A 23,830-nucleotide genomic window follows, 5' to 3' on the forward strand; every position below is an offset into this window, starting at 1 on the left:
CAGGTGTAGACAAGCAGAACTATGGGTTTGGAAGACTAAGAAAACCCTCTTTGGTATATTAATGGTGCCAGTTATCCTCTATGGTTGGGAAATATGGGGGAGCAACATGTCAAGCCACAAATGACGACAAATAGAAAGAATTCAAAAGCATCTAATCACAAAGTAGCCTCAAAGTTAAATCAATGGTCCCATATGATATCCTTTTAGTTGAGGCTGATAAGTTTCCAATTGAGGTGTCATTGATCATTCATCTGCTAAGTTATCTGAAGAAGGTCGAAAATATGGATAAGCACCGGTTGCCCAAATTAGTTGTTGAAGAAGAACTAAACCACTAGAAAAATACATGGATGAAACAAAACAAAAAGTGGTTAGGCAAATGGGACATAAATCTGCATGATTGCCCTCACACTAAGGAGGAAATAAAAAGGTGGGTGTTAGAAAAATTTAAGACTGCCATGTGGACAAAGCAAGTAGGCAAAAAGAAAGCATATTATGTCAAAGAATTTAATCCAACATGGAAACATGATGATAAAGAGTATTTGAGTTCCTCAATCAAAGGAACAACTAAAATTTTAATTGCTCCACTGAGGACTAGCTCCCATCTCCTAAGATGTGAAACTGGTGGATGGGCGGTCCCTAAAGAAGATTGGGAAAAACGAACTTGCATTTTTTGCAACAAAGAGGTGGTAAAAACAGAATGGCATTTTAGCAAAGAGCGTGCAATGTATAAAGTTATTCGTCGTCAATTTGATAGCAATCTAAAGGTGAACAGTCTTAGTGAGCTCTTGAGGAGACAAGGCTTCACAAAACAACAAACTTGTTACTCAAGATCCATGAAACTGGTGGATGGGCAGTCCCTAAAGAAGATTGGGAAAAACGAACTTGCATTTTTTGCAACAAAGGGGTGGTAGAAACAGAATGACATTTTATCAAAGAGCGTGTAGCGTATGAAGTTATTCATCGTCAGTTTGATAGCAATCTAAAGATAAAGAGTCTTAGTGAGCTTTTGAGGAGACAAGGCTTCACAAAACAATAAATTTCTTATTCAAGATCCATAACAATAGAACCAGCCTAGAAAAAAATCTGAATATGGATTAAGCGATAGTGAATGGTCCCTTACACCGCGAGGTCTCATGGACATCATTAAAAACCATTTCATTTCATTTCAATCCCCACACTTAACCTTTGGTTTGCAGACATAGCCCCGTGGTGATTGTGCTTTACGCGACCACCCAAATGACCGTGGTGATTGTGCTTTACGCGACCACCCAAATGACCCTGTTTAAAGATCTAGGGCTTCCACTCAAAATAAGCCCTCTCATCAATGGTCCTAATTTGATCGACAAATCAACGGTCCCAATAAATTGCAAGGGGCCTCCGCTTGTGACGTTAGCGGAAAGGGGGTTTGCAGTAGTGGTTCCCCCTCGAGGTTCCGATCTGCGATTAAAACAATTCGCGCCAAGTTTTCCTTGTAGTGCCCGAAGTCTCTCGGGCCTTTCGGTCCTGTGTTCAAATCACTTAGCTTTTGACCTTGCGCTGCGAACTCTGTGATCACTATCTTGTCCCACGGATAGGCATTATTGCGCCTTCGTTGCCAGAATTTCTCTAACTAAGACTAGACGAGCATCTAGCTCACCCCGATTTCGAACAATTGTTCTCTCGCCAATGTCGTGAACTCAGAGTCTTTACTCTGGGATTTCAAAACTATATATATCTAACTACATAACTACGAGCAGAATATCTTCTCTTATTTGGACACATGTCCTGAGTCTTAAAACTGTGTAACAACTAGTTTGACACTGGTTAATTTTACGAAGTCCCGTTTGGCCGTCTTCCCCCTTTGAAGAATTTCATGATCCCCTGATCTAAAATTATTGACTAGAGGTTGATGCTCTTGTATCAGTATTCACCATTAACCTCTATGAGCCTTTTTTTTACTTCTACTCTGTTATTTGTACTATTTTTAAATCCACTGCCTCACAACATCTCAGTTCACGCTTTGTTACAACATGCTTCAATATATGTCATACAAATGGAGCAGATATTAATTTTTTATTATTATTTAATTTTAATTTTAATTCTTTATTGACCAGGGTTGCAACAACATTCCTATAATGTACTACAGAGCGCCTCTCCAACGAAATAATGATTGAATAAAGCTTTATAAAATTAGGATAACCATAAATTTACGCGCTTTGTTTATGAAACTAGTGTATAATCAGTGTGGTTTTGCGAAGTTACTAATGGACTCATTTCAGGCGACTTTGGCGAAACAACATATCTTGGATCATGTTGCTGTGTATATAGGTATTAGGAACAACATATCTTGGAACATATTGCTATGTATATAGGAACAATCAGGCTATAAGCTAGCATCCCCATAACAATTCAAACCCCAAATAATGGCATCTGTTACAACAGCATAGTAATAAAGCATAGAAGTTTCCGATGAGACACATTCATCTAACTGCAACTAAAGCATACGATTGCCCGTATACTCTTCAGCCAAGGAATTATTAAGCAGCCCTATCCAAGGAAAAATAACATAAAATATATCTGATGAGCATCTTAGGGGATTTCTATCTTTTCTGGAAGTTGAAGTTTTTGATGGCCAGAGCAAAGAACAAAGCAAAGACGACGGGGATACACACCATCACCAGCGCTACAATTCCCAAAAAGTCGTGTCTCATTCCGAAATAAGTTTTTATGAATGTGGCCACCTTCACTTTCCCATCTGCTGTCTCCATCTCGGTTTCTACATCACCCAACTGTGAAGCAATCAGACCATAGAGTGTCCAAGAAACAGGGGTTGCCCAGTAGTACCATCTCCACCATACAGGCATTTTCTGTTTTTTAAAACACAACCAAAACATTTTATATATTAGGATTACTCAGTGAGGGGAATGCCAACTGTGTAGTCTACATTGTAATTCAAATAATTGCTGGACGAAAAAATTAATGAACAGGTCAAGAGTTGAAAATATGGCCTTACAGGTCGAGGAATAATGAAACCACAGAAGAGATTCCACGCAGAATAAAAAGCTGATGAAACGATTGCAGCAATATGGTAACTTGGAGTCAAGGCTACTGTCATCATTCCATAATAAGTATAGTATAGAAAGGTGAAATACATCAAGAAGAGGAACCAGAAGAACTTGGCAGCTGTCCACTCGAAAGAAATCATAGAATAAACCAAGATGGCATAGATTACAGTCTGTATCAGAACATAGGGCACCTCAATTGCCACCTGTATTGATAACAACGATGGTCATTCGATAAAATTGATCTGCATAACAAAACTATAATCTGACTAGTTGTTGACATTTAGATTACCTGTCCAAGGGCATAAGGGACTGCTGAATACATTCCAGCAGCTTTTTCTCTGTAAAAGACAGTTCGTTCAACCTCGACAACTGGCTGGACACTAGATGAATTGCTAACACCAAGAAAAAGTACAGAACAGTACATTGATCCCATAATATTCATGACATCTTGTTGTTTGCCTCTGTAAAAGGACACTGAAGAAAACTTAGACAACATCGAGCAGTTCATGCAAAAGACGTTTAAAGAACACAGACTTCACCCTACTCTGTAAACTCTTACAGAGACTAGAAAATATGTTTTCATGAGAACAAATAGACTATAAGTCCACTTGGAAGACATGTCAGACCGATTTCTCAATATGTTTAATGACTCTGTTGACTTCAAACATGTAAATATACAATAAACTAATCACTAATAGAGGAAACAAAATGTCAAACTGCGGCAACTGCCAGTTTTGCAAACAAGCCTATCATGCCTGTCAAGAGAGAGTCCAACCTCTTCGTTCCAAGGTCCCAAAATATGGTCCCAAACAGTAGCGCAACCACTGTAGTGAAGAAAAAACGCACAACATTATAGTGTGGATTCCTCCAATATGACCAATGTTGCTTCCAAAGGCAGGCCATGCACTGAACTTTGAAGGACTGTGCATACTGTGTTGGAAAATTCAGATCCTGCCAGCCGGGAGCCGGGGTGCTTAGCTCTTTAATAAGAGCTTGATTCCATCTGAAAGCAGAACAACATAACAGTCAAATAAGGTTTAAAAAAATTTGCAATCTCTTCTTTGGAGAAATTATATTATTGAAGATAGGGTAACAAAATTAGAGATGCACATTGAAAAATCTCCTTCTCAAATAAGTTACTACAGTTATGTTAGACATACTCATAGAGTGCTGAATTTCTGTAGATTTCAGCAAAATCTACGCCAAGTCTTTCCTCAGCAGCTATGGAAGTCACTTCCAGGGCCCATGTCGCTGGATTGTATCCTTCTGTAATCTGTGGTACTCCTGGAACAGCCTAATCAGACAAACAGGAATCAGACAAGAACATTATTTTCTACCATGGATTGGTAATGGCAAGCACAATCGATGACTAAATAGCTTATAAAACATGGAACAAGAAATCACTCCTACCTCAAAATACTCAATGAGTTTATGAGAATGACGACCCAAAGGACCTGCATAGATGATTTGGCCACCCCTTTTCAGGAGTAAGAGCTGCAGTTCAGCAAACCAACAAAACTGAAAATTTAGCAATTGTTGGTCCTGTAGAGCCGTGTCTTATTCTAGTCCTTTGCACCCCTTTCCTTTTGTTAAGCCAAGCAAAGAAACATTAAAAAGTCCTTTTGTTTCACATCGTGTGGATTGATCAATGAAAATTTTTGAATTCACCTCGTCAAAAGCCTCGAAGATATCAATGCTCGGTTGGTGGATGGTACAAACAACTGTTCGACCTGTATTGACTGTGTTGCGAACAGTACGCATAACTATCGCTGCAGCACGGGCGTCTAGTCCTGAAGTTGGCTCATCCATGAAGATTATAGAAGGATTGGCAACTAGTTCTACCGCTATGGTAAGCCTTTTCCTTTGCTCTGTAGAAAGACCTGTCACACCAGGGAGTCCTACAAGAGCATTTACCAAAGGAGTGAGCTCCACAAGCTCCATGACTTCTGCCACAAACATCTGCAGTTATTGTAACAACAAAAATCTGTGAGTAAAACTTAAAAGCTGCTTGCATAGTCTCATTAACAAGGAAATATCTTCACACTGAAGCACTACATGGAAAGAGGAAATCTAGACCAACCATTCTAGTTTTCTCGTCAACTTCCGAAGGAAGACGGAGCCATGCAGAATACACGAGCGATTCAAAGACAGTGACATTGGGAGAGTGGATATCATTTTGTTCACAATATCCAGAGATGCGAGCAAATGTTTCTTGCTTCTTGGGGAATCCAGATATGCTTATATTCCCTTCAACATAGCCCCCTGTTTTTCTTCCAGCCAAGACATCCATTAGGGTAGTTTTTCCAGCACCGCTAACTCCCATCAAGGCCGTAAGTACCCCTGGTCTGAAGGATCCACTTACATTGGAAAGGAGTTGTAGCCTGTCTTGATTCAAGCCTTCTCTTTTCATCTCCTGTTACAAAACTAAACATTAGTTCTAGATATTCCATTGAAAGAATCTGGGTATGTCAAACGACTTGCAGATTACAAATTCAATTGAATGATTTGTAGATACACATACCGGTGGCATGTCCACATAATAGTTTATGTTCTCAAAAGCCATCGACAATGGCTGGAAAGGAAGGATCATTCCTTTCTTGCGTTGTGCGGAGACTTGAGTGACACTGACTTCTCCATCATGTGTAGAATTGTCTTCAGAGGTTAGACTATCTCTCCTCTCTGACAAGTAAACATCACTGACAAAGTTATTAAATCTATGAATGAATAGTGCAGATTTTTTCATTTATTTTCAAAAAGCTTTGGATGTGACAAGCTTACAGAATTTTATGGTTGCAAATTTTGTAGTGCAATTGTTTCATCCTTTCTTTCGAGCAAAAGCAAAAACAGTGCTTTCGAGTCTCAATCAAGAACAACACAGAAGCTCTCTATAACAGCTTGTCTTACAATTGTCTGAGACAAGCTGTTACAGAGAAGTTTTAGATTTAGTCCATTCAAGTTTCTCATTTAATTGTCTATCGGAGATTTTAATCAGTTACAATTCGCACCGTCTCCATATACATTGTACTTGTATCTGTGAGCATTAGATTGAATATTCACAATACCAGAGTATTTCTAGATTGCTCGACTTACCACTGGACTTTCTTTGTGATGTCAGTTGAACAGAACGATGTTTGCTTGATTGGTTGCTCTCTCCAGTTCTGTTTGCTTGCTTCTCTTCAATAACCTCTTCAGATATAACAGCTTGTGATTGCCCTAAAGCTGTAATTGGAAGAAGTTTTATTAGATCTCACTCTTAGGATAATTTGCGATGAGAGAAACAGTAGCGCAAACCAAACCTTATAATGGAATGCCCGACTTACGGTTGAGGCACGCTAAAGCAACAGTGTACAGAATGTTGAAAAGCACACAGAACCCAGTCAATGCTCCAATACCAATCCAATAAAATTTAGCTTCAGCAAATAATCCACGAGATTCTAGGACAGCACGTCCAACTGTTTCACTGGAGCTGTTACTGATAGGCTGCACAAAGATGAAATATTTAGAGGAAAGGCAATATTCAATATTTCTTTCCTGGCATTAGGATTATAGGACACTCTATCGGGACATGATAACACTTACTTTGTCCCATCTGGGAGCCAGAAATTCATTCACCGCTATGGCATTTTGGCCATAGGACATCGGTGAGCACCAATATGCCCAAATCCACCAGCTAGGTATGTTCTCTGTTCCAGAAACATGAATAAAATGAAGCATTTCTTGTAACCCAAGTTTTTCTAGTCGAAAAGCTCAAGATTGCTATAAAGCATATTTCTATGGAGTAAATAATTATCTTTGCATATACTATAATGTCAAATACCTCTTGATACCACAAATCCTCCAAGAACAAACACAATGAGCAAAGCGAATGATCCAAATGTCTGTGAGACAATCATGTTTCGACCCAATGAGGCTATGAATTTAAAAAGTGCCAACGACATCTGATGCATCACAAAGAGGAGGAAGAATTGCCTAAAGAACCTGCAACAATCAAGGCAATCTCCTGGATTACTCATTGAATATTTTAGTGTTCTGACAACTGAAAGAATCTTGACGTGCCTGCTTTAATTTTCTTTTTCACAGCGCAAATTTGGCAAAGGAAGATGTTACATTTTGTTTCCATTCTTCTATCTATTCATACATTAATAAAACAGAGACCAAGTATATATATAGGTACCATTTCACATAAAAGGGATTTGAAGTGCTGTTTTAATGTCAGGCTCCTTGGGAAAAAATTCAATCTCTATAATTAAACCAGTTCATCTGGTTCTATCCCATCTCTCCTGCAGTCCTGTAACTTTCTCGAATTGGGAGATCGATGAAGAGATAATAGACTGTAAACTAGATTTTCTAATTCGATTTATTAGGCAGGTTGCCAACATTGGACAACAACTTTAAATAATGCAAATGTTGAGCATCGTACAAAATGAGGCTACAAAGAAAAAAATGGCTAGCAATTTTGGAGATTGACTTTTTGGCAGTTCTCTGCCGGGTATCTATTACATAATAAACGAGTTGAAGATGGCCTATACATAACAGCATAATAGTTTTTTTCATAGTCCTATATATGTACAAAACTGAAACGTCTGTGCGTGTTACTGATTCACAAATATATCAGTCAGAGTTCTCATTCTTCCAAACATATCTACGGAATGAATTCGTTTACTAGTTGATTTGATTAATTAATCAGTGAGATTTCTTATACTTCTATTCATGTTTACTGATATAAGGATATAGAAATTCATTTAGGTACAGAGGCTATAAGAATTACCTCTCAGCCTCTGGTGCAAAACCGATAACATAGTATGTAACACAAACCCAAATCCCTGCTTCTAGCAAAGAGAGTGGAATCCTCACTATCCATGTTGGTAAAGCATAAGCCCAACATGGATAGAATAGAAGGTCTCTTTGCTTGTAGAAAACTGGAAGACGGCTAACTGTCATTGATAATTCTGGAAAACCATTGAACATAACATGGACTAGTCCAAAGAAAAGAGCTCCCATGTACAGGTTTCCATCATTAATAGTTCGGTGGTGCATTTTCGTGCGTAAAAACATGGTCATTGTGACTGCCCCTACAACCATAATCTGCATATCTGTTTGTCAGGATTCATACTTCTTTTCTCCTATAACGAATTAAAAAATGGCACGGCTTCTCCTAGTTTGGGTTCCAACTCACCTGTGCGGTTTTGAATATATACACAAAAGAATTTCTCTTCATAAGCAGCCATTCTCTGGAAAAGCAGGCTTTGAATATGTTCATTTTACTGACACCATACTTAGAAGATGTAAGAGCAGCGGGATGGTTCTGTTTTCTATCATATGGACGGGATAACTCTTCTGAAAGGTCCTTGCCAACATGAAATGAATGAAAGGCCTCTGCAAATTCCTTGACGGGTATGTAACGGTATGGTCGGCTTTCAACCGCCCAATACTGCTGTTGATCCTTTCTCGAGGTCACCTGTATAATTCAAGAAGCTCCACCGCAATTGTAATTAAGAAGTGAAATCTAGCAAGCTTTATTTGCACCATAGATTAAAACAATCCATTTAATGACTAATGTTGTAAAAGGATAGAAAATAACTATGTTAAGCTGGATCTCAGAAAGGTTATCAAGCTCTGCAGACATCCTATCTGTGAAAATGCTGTAAATCTTTCAGCTTTGAGATCTAGATGGTAGTTCGTAACAACCACTTACAAACCACCAGACAAAACATAATTGTATAAGAAATAATGCTTACTTCCTGTAAGAAATCAGCAACCCCTTTCCTTTCTGGGCACTTGAAGCCCATGGACTCGAAGAAATCAAGCACAGATTCTCGAGGTCCTTGATACACCACCTCTCCTTCAGACAGTAAGATGATATCATCAAATAGCTCATATGTTTCCGGGGCGGGCTGCAAAAGAGAGATCAACACTGTCGCATTAAAGAGATGGATAGTTTGGCGGAGACATTTGATAATTTGGAAAGTCGTAGCACTGTCCAATCCTGTTGAAATTTCATCCATGAAAAGAGCTCTTGCACGACCGACCAGCATTTCCCCTGCACAGTTCTTATTAAATAATCAGACAATTGATTTGGCACTACCATATTATGCTAATGCAAATTTTCAGTGCTGCCAAGGAATTATCCTTGCTTAGCCCACCTGTGGTAACTCTCTTCTTCTGGCCTCCAGAGATTCCACGGCGCATCTGATTTCCAACAATTGTGTCTGCACAAATATCCAAGCCCAGAATCTGAAAGAAATCAAAGACACAACAACCTATGTGAATAATCTGCAAGCCTTAAAAACCTGATGCATTTTTGTCCAATAAGTTTTTGAAGAATAACCTTTAACACATAGTCCGTGATAAGGCTAGTCCGTTGTCCCTCAATTGAAGTTTCCTGTAGGCAATAAGAAAAAATAAGTTCTGCAAGAAGTTTCATGGGCTTGCTTCAGCAGGCAAAATAACTTTAGCTTGAACGGGTAAAACGGCCCACCAGGGGGAAGACTATGTCTTTGAGGATTTAAATCTTGGTAATAAACACCCAGCGTTACCATCAAACCAAAACCCCATTGATAACGCAACAGTCATCAAGATTTAAGTGAGGCACTGAATAGCTTCACTCCTCTTTAGCAGAAATGCCTACCTTCATGAAGACATCAACATCCGAATCCGGTTTGATGCCGGCCTCCTTTTCACGTCTTGAAAGTTCTTGCAGCAGCTCTGGAAAGCAGTGCATAAGCATGGTTTCGATGTTCAATGGGAAAATGCTGTAACTTCTAGAAAAAAAAAAGTAAACAAACACTCACCGTATCTTGCCCCGACACCTTGACAACGCCCGGAGAAATCCAATGTTTCCCTTACTGTCATTTCACCAAGATGCAAGTCATGCTGGCTAATATAAGCAGACGTTCTTTGAGGCACAAATTCATTTATTGAGTGCCCATTGTAAGTTACAGTTCCTGTGACCTGTTAAAGGAAAAAGAAAGCTATTTTTCTGTAAGAAATAAAATTAGTTACAGGAAACTTGTTTAATTTTGATGTACTAAAATACAGACAACAGATAAATTGGGCACATTTGAGAGTAAACAAAAATGATGAATATGTCAAGACACATAATTAAAAATTTGGATTACATTTCTCACAATATCGTCTTATTTCAATAGATCCTAAACTTACTGTGAGATCACGATCAGGCTTTCCGGCCAGAGTTGTTAGCAATGTGGTTTTTCCAGCACCAGGTGGACCAAGAAGAAGTGTCATTCTGAATAGTTCAATGATGATTCATGAGAATGGAGAAAGTCTCTAAACGGCTGACCTATGCTGTACTTCTCCTATCTAGGAACAAAGGCCATATCAAAAGCTTACCGAGAAGGCTTGATGATGCCACTGATATTATGGAGTATTGTCAGAGTCATTGTCCTTGACCTCCAGATCTTGATGTAGTTAAGAAATCCCTGCACAATAACACCATTTTTTATACGGTCAAACGGCAAGCTGTCAAAATTGCCAATTTCAATCTTACCCCATGTTAATTGGGTGTTGAATCTTAAACCAGGCCGTTGGCCATTAAAGTGTCCCGGATCTCTCTGTTCTTATCTGGAGGCATAGAATTTGATGTCCTCTGAAAGCATTATTTACGCTTGCTGATATGAACCTCAACTCTGTGCACGGTGACACTCTATCACAGCCACTAAGCCACGGCCCAAACTGCAACGCCACCTGATAGTGCCATCTATGATAATAGCATAGTGATTTCTTTACGTGTTCTTCATTGAACATATATTTAAGGTAGCAAAAAATAGAGCACCCTCCTTGAATAAACGGATTTAAGGTAGCAGAGAACAGATTATTGGTTTTCTGTATGTATAAAGTAGTAAAAATAAATAATTACATTCAACACTTTCTTAGATTCAAAGTAATCTAACACAGTTTTTAAGTAATTTAATTAGAAATGGTCGTTATTGAGTACTAAATATAAACTAGGAAGTTTAAGGTTTAAATTTTCAATTAATTCAGGTTTGCACTAAGTAATTTAATTAGCAATAGTCGAAGTATGAAGTATTAAATGTAAATTATGAAATTTAAGATTCCAATTAATGTATAGAGAAAGAGTATTGGTACACACCATATACATCCAAAAGTTAATGGGATAATAACTAAAATCTATTTGTAACGCTAGTATAAAATTAATTAATTAAATAATAATAATAACATATTAAATATTTGGTTACAAAAATATATCATATTTTTGAGCTTAGAGGCTTATTCTACAGTTTAGTATGATATCATATTTTTGATCCTAAGAGCTTATTCTACAGTTCAGTATAATGTGTAACTCTGTTAGTCCTTCATCAAAGTTGAAATTTTGCTCATATCTGCCAAAATAAAAATTTAAAATATCTAAAAAAACTATAAAAAAACATTTAAATAATGTCTACTCATAAAAAAAATTTGCAAGTGCAGAAATTGAATCTCTCTAAGCTCATGTTAGATCCGTATTTAAGATGAATCTATCCTAGTAATATCAAAAGTAGGCATATACCTCTGTAATAGAGTACTCTGACTGGCTAAGGGTTCTGTTTTTTATTTGGAGATTTTCACGTGTCAAATCTTTATTTTAATTGTTTAAACCAGATTTTTGAGTGCATATATTAATTTAGCACTTTGTATTGTTTAAATTAAATTTTTTATTACATTTTAATTTAACACTCCGAAAAATCTCACAAAATTTATGTAATTTTCATAGTTCAAATTCAAATTCAAATTTATGATTCCAACAAATCCCTACTTAATTATAAATAATTTTGAAAAAAATATGCCAAAAACATTCCCGCACCACTTATCCGGCCGAAAAAATTGAGGTTAAATCTTGATTTGTATTATTTAAAATGGTTTTTTAACTGCATAGTTGGATTCAGCACCCTGAAAAACCCCAAGGATGCTTTGATTGTGCAGAAATTACCTATCAACTTTGCGATTCTAATAAATTGCGGCCGGATTTTAGAGAAATTTGACCAAAAAAACCCACAAAAAAACTTCCAAAAAATCTCACTAAAAACTACTGCCGTTTTATTTCTACGAAATCCCGGCGAGAGTAATCGACAATTGCAAGGCGGTTTGAACGAAAAAGTGGCTTGAGGGGATTATTGGACATCAACCACTTCTACTCACATCAAAATTTGATTTTAAACATTGCGCATGAAAATTCCCCATCCCAACCATTGAATCTATATATATAAATAAAAGAGTAAGTATTTCATTCAACTTCCCAATAAATGAACAACAGAAGGATCTGACGGGTAGAAAACTACAGCTTTTCTTTTTATATACACTATCAAAGATAAATAAACAGATTCGACACTTAGTTCGGAAAACAATCCACACACTAATATAATATAAAGGGACATACAGATCAGTGGCAGAGTAGGTTGGATCGCAGAGGACAGATTCTGTATTTGATTTCTACCTGTAGAATTTCCAACATGATACCAGAGCCAGGTGTTGACACTGATTGGCAATAGACGGAATTTTGGGTTGAAGAGGACGGAATTTTGGCTTGAAGGGGAGTACTAGAAATAGGAATCCATGCCTGAATATCATACATGTCCTGGTTTTCATTCAAATAGGAATCCATGCCTGAAGCTCAAACATGTCCTGGTTTTCATTGATATCAGAAGGGTCCTGGATTTCATTCTTCACCTGTCCAATATCATATCAGAGTTAGGAATTGCGTTGATTCTCTGGAAAAGGAGCGCCAAGCGTTGATGCTAAGTGTATGAGCAAGGGCCTCCGTCATGACAGAGGCATGTAACTCAGAGGTAAAGAGTAATTTCAAAACTAATTGCAATGGAGTTGGTATTTCCCAGGTGGGACTGAGAAGCAAGATTACTTTTACTAACCTTGCACACCAAAAAATTAAAAAGCAAGGACAAGCACAAACAATTCACAAATATATTGTCCAGTGCTTTACCTCAATTATGTTGAGACTAAAATTCAACAGAGTAGGTAGGGCTCTGCCTCCAACACGAGCATCTGCCTCAATGTTCAGGTGCTCAAACCGAACTTCTATCGTTGGTATCACAATCCCAACTCTGTGAAACCAAAAAATAAATTGCCTCTATCATCGCAATTCTATGACATTCATATAATTTTACCATCCCAAAAAGCTCAAACAAGACGCCAGATACTCTGTTTTACCTGTCAATCCTGTGTTTGAACTTCGTCAAGAACCGCTCGTTGTCCACTTCCGCCACCTGCAGCACCCTCTCAATGAACTTCTTGCGAGTCTCATTGGAAAGCGTGGTGACATCCACTTGCTGATACCTGAAGCTCCCGGTCTCTGCAACTTCGTTCAGAACAGACTTCCTCAGCCGGTCATAAGTTGGGAGCTTCTCAAGAGCAGCCCATTTGAGCGCCTCTTCGTCCTCCTCCACGTGGATGCTCCTCCTGCTGAAAGAACCAGAAAAAGCACCGTCTTCGCCACTCCATGCACTGTGCCCAGATCGCCATAACCCACCCGATTCCAAACCCACAGGCACTGCCATGACCTTGCTGGCCTCCAATCCCTTCAACCACTTCTGCAACTAAACCTACGACAAGAGCAACAAATTCATTACTATGTACAGATATTTCAACCTCCCCAATGCCCGGGGTCTGACAGAATGAGACAAGCAAACAGATGCTCCATGCCTGATGCTTAACGTAATGAGTGAAAATTGTATTCTAGAAGAATGCTCTTTAGTCAAATGAGACAATCTGCCTGATACTGTGACAATATGTTATGGAATTTCTTTTTTTAGCTACCACTACTGACATGGCCTCACGGCTGACGGCGGATTCGTTTGGCGTAAGCTCGCGTAGCGAAGCCGCCTACTGTGTCTACCACGTCACCCATGCGGCGATGAACAAACACAGAAATAATTATATGTAAAATCCAAATTAAGAGATCTGAATCACGATCGATCGTACGTTGCATGTGCTCGGCCGTCGGGTTCCAACTGCCAATCATTCATTCAAATGTATCCGGTCTGAAATTATCTCAACATGGTATAAAGGTTGGTACTATAACGGTTCGAAAATGATTAAAAAATGTTTAAAAACGAGCTGAACAGCTGAAGTTGCTTAATGTATACTTAAGCAGGGGATATTTTTGAAAAATATATACAGAATACGTAATCTGTATTAATGTATAATTAAGTATTAAATATTAAATAATAATAATAATAATAAATGGCAAACTGAAATTTAACATTATTAAAATAATTATTTTTTCATCTATATTTTATAATATAGATATAAATTAAATTCTTTACTCTCATGTTTGGTTGTCTAAAATCAGAAATAAGTTTTAAGTGGATGAAAGCTATGCTAAATTGGGACTTGTTTATGCAGTTTGGTTCAAGTTATTCTCTTGAAGAAAAGAAGAGATTAGCTGAAGATTGGAAACATTATATGGAAATTACAAATTCTTGGATTTCCTTCTATGAATGGAAGAAAAATGTTTCCCCTGAAGTTGTTTTAACTGGTTCATCTTCTTCATCAACCAAACATGCTTGGATTGCCTTGGATGGCAGCAGAGTAGAGACCCCATCTACTTTTCCTCCATACAGAGGAATTATTATTGGAGAAAATCAAAATGCAGCCAAAGCCATTCCTTTGGTGCAAAAGGATGATAATGCTTTAGGCATAGATGGGAGAACCTAGAAAGCTAGTGGACAGATAAACTGGACCAATACAGCCATTAAGGTCCTGGAGATTAATACAACAAAAGCAGCAGAAATAAAAGAATAGTTTGATACTATTCAAGTTTCAATAAATGAGGTTAACAGAAACCTCAACGATGTACAATATACTTCATCTGTAGTAAGATCTTATGCTAAAGAATCTTTATCCAAGATAGAAGGAGTAGAAGATAAGTTAGTAGATCATCTTGATACTACTAAAAATCTCATATCTGGTTTGACTAAAAAAGTTGAAAAGATCAACCTGTCAAAAACTGACAAACCAGTTCCTACTTCTTTTCTGTACAAAAGAAATATAAAGATTTAGGATCATGTTAAGCCAATACACAGGTTCCTGGCACTCTTTCCTAAAGAAGTAGCCACTTCCACAGCAGCAGAACCAGAGGCTATAGAAAAAGTCACTATCGCATCTTTGTTTAAAGATGAAGAAGAAGAAAAGAAAGATCCTAACTCCCAAATCTTTCCTATCTATGAACCACTTGAGAGTAGGTTCAGTCAGTACCCTGCACCTGATCTAGAAGGTAAAGGCAAGCTTCCAGATGCTCACACTTTCTTCCCTGAATCTCATAGAGAATGGAATATAGATAATCTAAGTGTTGGCCAGATTAGGTAGTTGATAGATATGATGTTCACAGAGTATAAACTCGTGTGCTTAAGAGGGAAAAGTGAAATTGAAGCCTGCAAGACAATCATCAAGTGTTTTACAGGAACACTACTCAAGTGGTGGGAAACGGAATCATCTCCAAAACTACTCGCAAAAATGGAAGTAGAAGTGCTAAAAGATGAGACTAGAGATGTGATCCATAATCCAGATGGCACAATTATCAACAATATGATTGGTGCTTTCACATCTATGATTCTTGAACATTGGTGTGGTAGTGAAACTAAAATAGCAGATAAGAATGAAGTCATTCTTATGAATTTGAAATGTCACAAGATGTCACAGTACGAAGACTTTCATAGAGATTGGATGCAGAGGATCTATGAGGTAAAAGATTCCAAAAATCTGTTGTGGAAACAAGTTTATCTTGCTGCACTCCCATCCAGGTTTGTTGATTATATTAGACTACAAGAAGTCTTCCAGATGCCATACTTTGATTGGCTTATAGTATATATAGATTGATGTTTTGATCTTTTCCAAGAACATCCAAGATCATTTTAAGCATGTGCATACTTTCAAACAATTAGTCAAGCATAATGGTCTTGTTTTGAGTAAGAAGAAGATAGAAGTCTTCCAGAATACTATCAAGTTTCTCGGCCATACCATTTTCAATGGCCAAATATCTCTCCAAAAATATGCTCTGGAATTTGCTGACAATTTCCTGATGTTATCTCAAACAAGAATCAGCTGCAAAGATTCTTGGGATGTTTGAATTATGTCAGTAATTTTTATCAAGATTGTGCCAGTGACAGGAGTGTGTTAAATAAGAGACTTAAGAAGAATCCACTAGAGTGGACAGAAGTTCATACAAAGGCTGTCCAAAATATTAAAGCCAAGGTAAAGTCTCTTCCCATATTATATGTTGCAGATGATAATGCATTCAAAATTGTTGAAACAGATGCAAGCAATATTGGATGGGGAGGCATCTTAAAACAAAGAATTGGCGATATTGAACAAGTTGTCCAATATGCATCTGGAACTTGGAATCCAACTGAGTAGAACTATTTCAGCACTTCATAAAGTTTTGACAAAAGACATCAAGAAGCCAGGAGAAGCTAAATTTTCCAGATGGCAAGCACTCTTTGCTAATTTCGACTTTCAGGTCGAACACATAAAGGGAGAAAAGAATTGTCTTCCAAACTTTCTCAGCAGAGAGTACATCCAGCCTCAAGACCACATAATGGTCATAGTGACAGAATGGGACCAAGCCCAAAAACAAGAGGTCCTTCGCACTATTCCTGACAACCAAGAATGGGAAGAATACAAGAAAAATTGGAAACCCACTTGGCAGTTAAGGAATACAAAAGTACTAGATGCCAATCTGCAAGCGCATACAGACATCCAACATCTTGTACCAAAAAGGAGAGTGTATCCAAAAGGAAGCAAGTGGATACATGATATGATTTATGAAAAAGCAAAAAGAGAAGCCAGATTTGCAGAAGTAGCTTTGCAACAAAATTTTCATGATATATCCGGCATATGGTATCATGGAGGAGCCCATAGCGGAATATATGAGAAATATTTTTGCATTCATCGTACCAAAAATCTAACATGGTCTTGGCCTACCCACAATGAGGCTATGTGGCCAAAAAGAGATCCTAAAATTATATTTCCTGACACAGTTTATGATTTTGCCCGATACAAAAACTATGGTGGAATTTTCTTAAAGTGGAGGATGAAAAAGATACTCACTATATTTTATAATATAGATATATTTTTCATCTATATTTTATTAAAAGGATATAAATTAAAATTAATATAGTAATGATATTAATTTACTAAGCAAGACATGTTATTTTATTTGAAATTTAAAAGTGTTTTGATTTAAATTTATTGTTTAAGAACTTATTTCTTTCTATCATAAACAAATAAGTTAATAAAAGATTTAAGGGTATTTAATATAAAAGTTTACTACTTAATATACATTTTGTAATTATTTTAGAATACTTGATTTTGTTTTGGAATAATCTATATGAATCCATCCATATCCTATAATGGTTTTTCTTATTATTTATTTTCCACCAATAATAAAATAATGATATAATAAAATATAAAATATAAAATAAATTAAATTAAATTAAAAAATAATTTATTAAATATAAATTAAAATTTTATGAAAAATGTTCTCTTGAGGTAGTTCAAGTCTTATCTAATTAGAGATATTGGGTTTGACTCTTGTGCTATCCTCCCCTAGTAATGACATGAATAATGAACATGTAAACCCAAAAATCGGAGAGTCCTACCAAGCTTACAAAAAATTAAAATTATAAAAATAAATATTGTTAAGAAAAGATTTATCTAATAATAATATATATGGTAATATTATAATGGGAAAAAATATTATATATATTCAATATTTTCAACATCCATCATATTATTTCTAAAAATTGAATTTTGGTGCGCAAGATTCTATTCTTGTCTCTTAACTACTTAAAATAACCACAATTAACACTATTTAATAATAGTTTATATGTAATAATAATTTATACATAATAATAGAGAATTCAATGATACTTTATAGATAATAATATGAATTAATCAAATAATGTTTTACATAGAGTAATACAAATTAATTTAATGATGTTTTATATAAGGTAATATTATATGAGGAGATTTTTTTTATAATTTATTAATTAATATGAGTCGCCATTATTATATATATATATAATATATATAAAAAGAGTAAATTAATGAGATGACACACCTTACTCTTTTTTGGAAAATTAATGAGACCACACAACACTTAGGTGTATACAAAAGCTTTCTTTCAAAGAAGTAAAGAGACCACACACTCCTTGGTAGTATACAAAGGTTTAGTCTAACTCATAGACAAAATATCGTTTTTCATCGGAATTTGGCCATATAAATTCAAGTAAGAATGTGATCGTTTGTTGTTTAAAATACTACTACTACAAGTTTGGTTATGAAAGATTGATTTTATTTTTTAACACCTCAAAGGCTTTCTATTGACACTTTCCTCGCTGGAAACACTTGCTACTTGTTGCTATGGCATGGAGACACTTGCCACTTGTTGTTATGGCATGTAGTGGTGTTGTTACTATTGAAAATGAGGCTATGAATTTCCTCAGGTACTATGATACTCCAACGAAACTCCTAACCTTCTAAATATTGGTATGCATTGACCACTTCATGATGAATTCCATCTTGGTAGGATCGATCTTCAAGGCTCCTTCACCAATCACATATCTTAATTACAACAAGACTATTATGCAAACTCAAATTTCTTGAGATTTTCTAGAATTCGATGCTTCTTTATTGTCTATGGCACTTGCATCAAATGTGAGATGTGCTCTTCCCAAGTAGCATTGTATACTAGTATATTGTCCAAAAATAAAATAAAATAAATGAGTCTAGAAAAGGGTATATTATGTCATTCATTAATTTCATGAATGTCGTTGGTGAATTGCGTAACTACTCATGCAAACCTTGTCATATTTTGAAGGAATTTTTCCATGCATCTTATTCTCTAATTCAAACCTAGTGATACCTTGAATTTAAGTCCAGCTCGGTAAAGTATTTTTCTCGTTGGAACTAGTCCAATAAATGGCATTTATCCTTAGCAGTAGGTACCTATTCTTGAGAATTATTAACACCTTGTAATCAATGCACATTTATCAAATCACATCCTTCTTAGGCACAATTATGATGAGTGACCCTTATTGTGAGGTACTTGGTCAAATGACACCCTGCTCTAGTATCTACAACTGTAGAAATCCCTTGTAGATTCAAATTGCTTATGTGATATGCTAAAACAAAAGACTTGGATCTACTCTACTCATCAATGGAAACAATTAATCGATCGAGAAATCATGAAGCATACAAGAGAAAGAATTCAATCAACATGTTACATAATGATTTCCTGGGGAAAGCCACAGCTAAAAACCCCTACTATCTGTATATTGCATTAGTTAGAAAATATGAGAAGATTACAATGCTTTGCTCAAGCCCGAGCAACCTCTGCACTATCTCTATATGTCTCACTTCTTCTTACACAAGCCTAGGCCAATACTTAACCAAACTTTGGCTTGCCCAAGTCCCTGCTTCCTTGCATTGTTTCCTTAGGAATTAGCCCCCTATTAATTAGGGAAATACCTCAATATGAATTGTGCAATCCCCATAGGCCTTCCTCTAATTGAATGCACCACCTGTAAAATTCGGATGATTATACAAATGATAGTACACTTCCCTTGAACTCCAATCTCAACTGGGTAACTCTCAGATCTGACATGCATGAGTTAATTATGAGTGAATCATTAGTTAACTAGTTGAACACATGAAGCAACACCCCACTGTATGACCTCCTATTAGTTCTGCCATGAGTTGGAACTAGTTTAACTTACTTTAACTCAGTTAAACTGAATTAATTAATTGCAACTCAATATAAACTCAACCAGGGCTCCTATAAAGTATGAGACACTCTACATGACTCAAGTTAGACCCTCAACTCAGATTAACATAGCCAACTAATTCAAATTAACTTAATTAACTCATACAAGTTGTCTTGTGATGTAGAATTACAATTTTATTCCTAATTTAATTCAAGGACACAATTAAATTAGGATTTTACTTATTGCATTTTCAACAACAACAACTAATTCTTCACCTCGTTTCATTATATTGCATACTACGTATACAACCCAACATTTGGAAATAGAGAGTCCACAAATACTTGGACTTATGCTCCACTTCCCTCTTGGGTGGTAGCCACTTAGGCTAGTGGAACACTTCTTTATATGCTCATAGCAAATTTCCTAATTGTTGTCTTTATTCCTTAGTGTACCCATCCAGGATTGCATTTTCTCTCAATAACTCTTCTATATAATGATTTTCTATTTAAAATGGTAAATCATACATCTTGCTAGAATTGATTAGTTTCTTGGCTTAGTTGGCATTTACTTGCAAAATTTTGGACTTTCCCTTGTGCACATTGATGCTGAAGAATTTTTCATCCTTAATGAGGCAATATTGTTTGGTTCTCTTCATGAAGATTGCATCATGTATGTACATATAGGGACTCACAAACACAACTCCACATACATCAAGTGGAACTACATCCGTTTTTACTTCATCAATAATTAATTGACGTTGATAGCAAATTTTATTTTACATTATTTTGTTACTTTGATTTTTGCATCCTTATTTAACCATCCAAATGGATATAGGCTAAGATGATCTCAAGCCTCCAATCCCTATTTTTTCACTTGCTCTATTGCAATGTTTTTTTCCTGTGATCTTGAGTTGAACATAGCATCAATTTTGGTATTCTTGACCTATATCTTTATATGAAAGAGCTAAGTCATCTCCTTCTCTTCCTATTTTTGAAGGCTACTCAGATTCACTCCCTTCTATATTGATGTATACAAAATATTCTTATCCAAATCCAAGATACTTTCTACCTGATTGCTCGAATCTATGACCGTGATATTTTTCTTCTTCTGTTCCTCCTTCTAGTTCTTCGAGTTGAGTTCTGGATGTGGTTTCCAACACTTCGACTCTGTGTGACCATCAATGTTACCATAGTTGCAGTGGTTGTTGGGATCTTTACAGCGGTCGATTTTGGCTGTTAATTTTTGTGTCCCCCCCTCCCCATTTCTTATTCCCTCCTTTGGAAGCTTTGTGGTGTTCATTCTGCTTTGAAACTTGACTGCCCTTTCTTCCAACCTATGTTTTCTACATATTATTCCTATACACATGCCTCATCCACCATTCTAGGTTTGAAAAGCATCACTTTATTCTACATATGGATATGTCAAAACCCTAGCTACTTAAGGAGTACATGTGGGTTTTCAGGAGAAATAACAAGAATTATTCCATATTCTTGAATTATGTGGTGTACTCTTGTACACTTTTCCCTTTTCTCTTCCTGATGTGATGCCACCAGATCTATCGGTCCTCTACATACTCTATAATATAGAATTAGGACTTTGTGATGATTTTGAAATTCTCCCACTTAGTTATTGTAGGACCCCCCTACAACCTCAAAGTTTTTGTGTGGCTTTCGCACTAGATCAGGGAATGTCGCTCTAGTTTCAAGTGGGAAAATGAAATTTTTTGTTCCTCCTCTATGTGATGGACAACAAAATAAACCTAAAACTACTGCAAACAATGATGTAATTTCAAAGTGTCAATCTCACAATGATATGGCTTGATTTCTACCTTCACTTCCATCATAAACATGGATTGTGAATGGTTCATACCACTTGAACTGGGTTGTTCCTTTTTAGGTTCTTTCTCTGAGTCCTTCTTTGACTCTTCTTGATTCCTCGATTTTCCCTCTAATACAAAATCTGAGTTGGAGAATTTGTATTCTTCGATTCCAAGCTTATTTTTCGAGTGCCACCATGAGGAGGTTCATATTACAACTGATATTTATGACCTCCTCTTCCAAACCTTATGAATATCCCCTCTACTATATCTTGAGGTTTATTAATAGATTCATCAACCATGGGTAGGGTTTTATGATTTTCTACTTAAACCAATCTATATCTCCTGCAACTCCCTACAATATACCCAAAGAAAATTGTTCTTATACCAATATGATCCATAAGCTATCATGGATATTCCTTTAGACAACTTGTTACAAGAGAACTGATAAAAAAATATTGAATCTGAAATTTGTATAATGAGGGTAATTTTTCCTTAGATTTATGGATTTATTTAATTATTATTTTCTATTTATGCATGCAATATATAAAAATGTAGAAAATAGATAATCGATAAAAACAATCACTCACAAACCATAATAACACCAAAATATGATACGGGAAACCCATTTGGGGAAAATCTAGTTGGAAGGTTAGGTTGTTCTTATCTCTATTTCTTTGAACGAAAATGGTTCAAATACAAATAAGGGATACTTGTAACCCATGGGTTGTTAGAGTACACAAACCCTTTCTTTTTTCCACTATTTATGTGCATCTCAACTACTCTAATCTATTATGGAGCAAAAATACATTAGAAAAGAATCAAACCCATTTTCCTCCTAATGGCCCAGTTATAACACAAACTGATAGCCAAACAGGGGTTAAATTTGACATATTAAACCATCAATATGAATTACAACTTAACACTTCTAGAGTCTTCTACATAAGGCCCACATGCCTAACCCCTTTTCCATGAGTAATGGGGGCCGACATGGCATCCTCTCGAATTATGATGGTTGATCATGATAGGTCAACTTTGGAGTGATCCAAATTAGATAGTTATATTATTTTTCATCCATATTGATGCTTTCCAAGTGGAAAATTTAGAGGAATCAACTCACAGGACCATTTTTATCGGTGGGTCCCAGTTTAGCAAATTGGGGTCTAAAACCTTCAAGAAGTATTTTGAAGAATTAAATGGAATTTATAGAGGGTAAAAAATTTCCACTTAAGTTATTCATCCCCTAACACTATTCTACACTAATATACCTTTCCAACAATGCAATAAAGACCTGAAATAAGGTCAATATGCAAAAGTTACGACACCCATAAGTTGACCTTCCTATTTTAACCACCATGATTTGAGAGAATTCCATGTAAACTCATGTAAATGGGCTATCCATGTAATGATGACGAATAAGACTCTAGAAGAGTCAATATTTCAACTCTAGTTAAGAGCTGAAGGAATCAAACTTAACCACAAGTAGGCTATCATGTCGTGTTATAATGAGGCCATTAGGAAAATGGGTTCCATTCTATTCATGGGAATTTTGTTCAATAAATGATTAGACTAGATAAGAGTGGATAGAGAGAGACAAATAAAATAGATAGGATTTATGTAAATATCATCTCATGGGCCACCCTCACTCCTTTGTACTTTCATCCATTTCCATTCATAGAAAGAGAGAGCAAAGTGGACTCACCAACAAGTTTAGTTTTCTCCCATAAGGGTTTCCCACATCATATCTTGTGTTTATTATGGTTTGTGAGTTTTATTTCTCTATTTCTATTTTCCATATTTGATCTACTGCATGTATAAGCATAACAAAATAATTAACAATCTAGAAATCTAAGCAAAAATTAACCATCATAATATAGATTTCATATTTTTAGTATGATTTTATAAGGTATGTTGCAATGAACTGTCTAGTGGAATATCCATGATAGTTTACAAATCATATTGGTACCATAGTAGGTTTTCTTTGGGTATTTTTTGGGAAGTTGTAGGAGATCTAGATTGGTTTAAGTATAACTTCATAAAACCCTAGTCGTGGCCAATGAATCTATTAATAACTCTTGAGATCGAGCAGAGGATAGGTTCTCAAGGCTGGAAGAACATGTTGCATATATTAGCCGTAACATGAATATCCATGTGTTATCTCTAGAAAATAAGTTGGGAATTAGAGAAGATGGAGGTTGCAACTCACATGTCAAATCAAAGGGCAAACCAAGGAT

The 23,830-nt window shown here is 36.2% G+C and overlaps 1 protein-coding gene across 1 annotated transcript; it reads right to left on the reverse strand.

Moving 5' to 3' along the window:
- Positions 1 to 2,251: 2,251 nt before the first annotated feature.
- LOC149261595 (pleiotropic drug resistance protein 1-like) lies at positions 2,252 to 13,690 on the reverse strand. Its single transcript, XM_089422407.1, has 24 exons — positions 13,227 to 13,690; positions 13,000 to 13,120; positions 10,395 to 10,483; positions 10,206 to 10,290; positions 9,836 to 9,995; positions 9,673 to 9,749; positions 9,373 to 9,426; positions 9,188 to 9,278; positions 8,783 to 9,084; positions 8,221 to 8,502; positions 7,813 to 8,129; positions 6,862 to 7,022; positions 6,624 to 6,727; positions 6,365 to 6,524; positions 6,135 to 6,263; positions 5,566 to 5,723; positions 5,125 to 5,457; positions 4,713 to 5,003; positions 4,455 to 4,538; positions 4,205 to 4,338; positions 3,820 to 4,047; positions 3,334 to 3,505; positions 2,993 to 3,247; positions 2,252 to 2,846 (listed from the first exon to the last, which is right to left on the reverse strand). The coding sequence occupies exons 1-24, from the start codon at positions 13,571 to 13,573 to the stop codon at positions 2,580 to 2,582; spliced, it is 4,401 nt and encodes a 1,466-aa protein (XP_089278533.1). The 5' UTR covers positions 13,574 to 13,690; the 3' UTR covers positions 2,252 to 2,579.
- Positions 13,691 to 23,830: the final 10,140 nt, after the last annotated feature.

This window comes from Pinus tabuliformis, chromosome 6, assembly GCF_031772625.1.
Source record: "Pinus tabuliformis cultivar Carrire ecotype Pingquan chromosome 6, CPIR1, whole genome shotgun sequence".
Lineage (NCBI taxonomy): Eukaryota > Viridiplantae > Streptophyta > Pinopsida > Pinales > Pinaceae > Pinus > Pinus tabuliformis.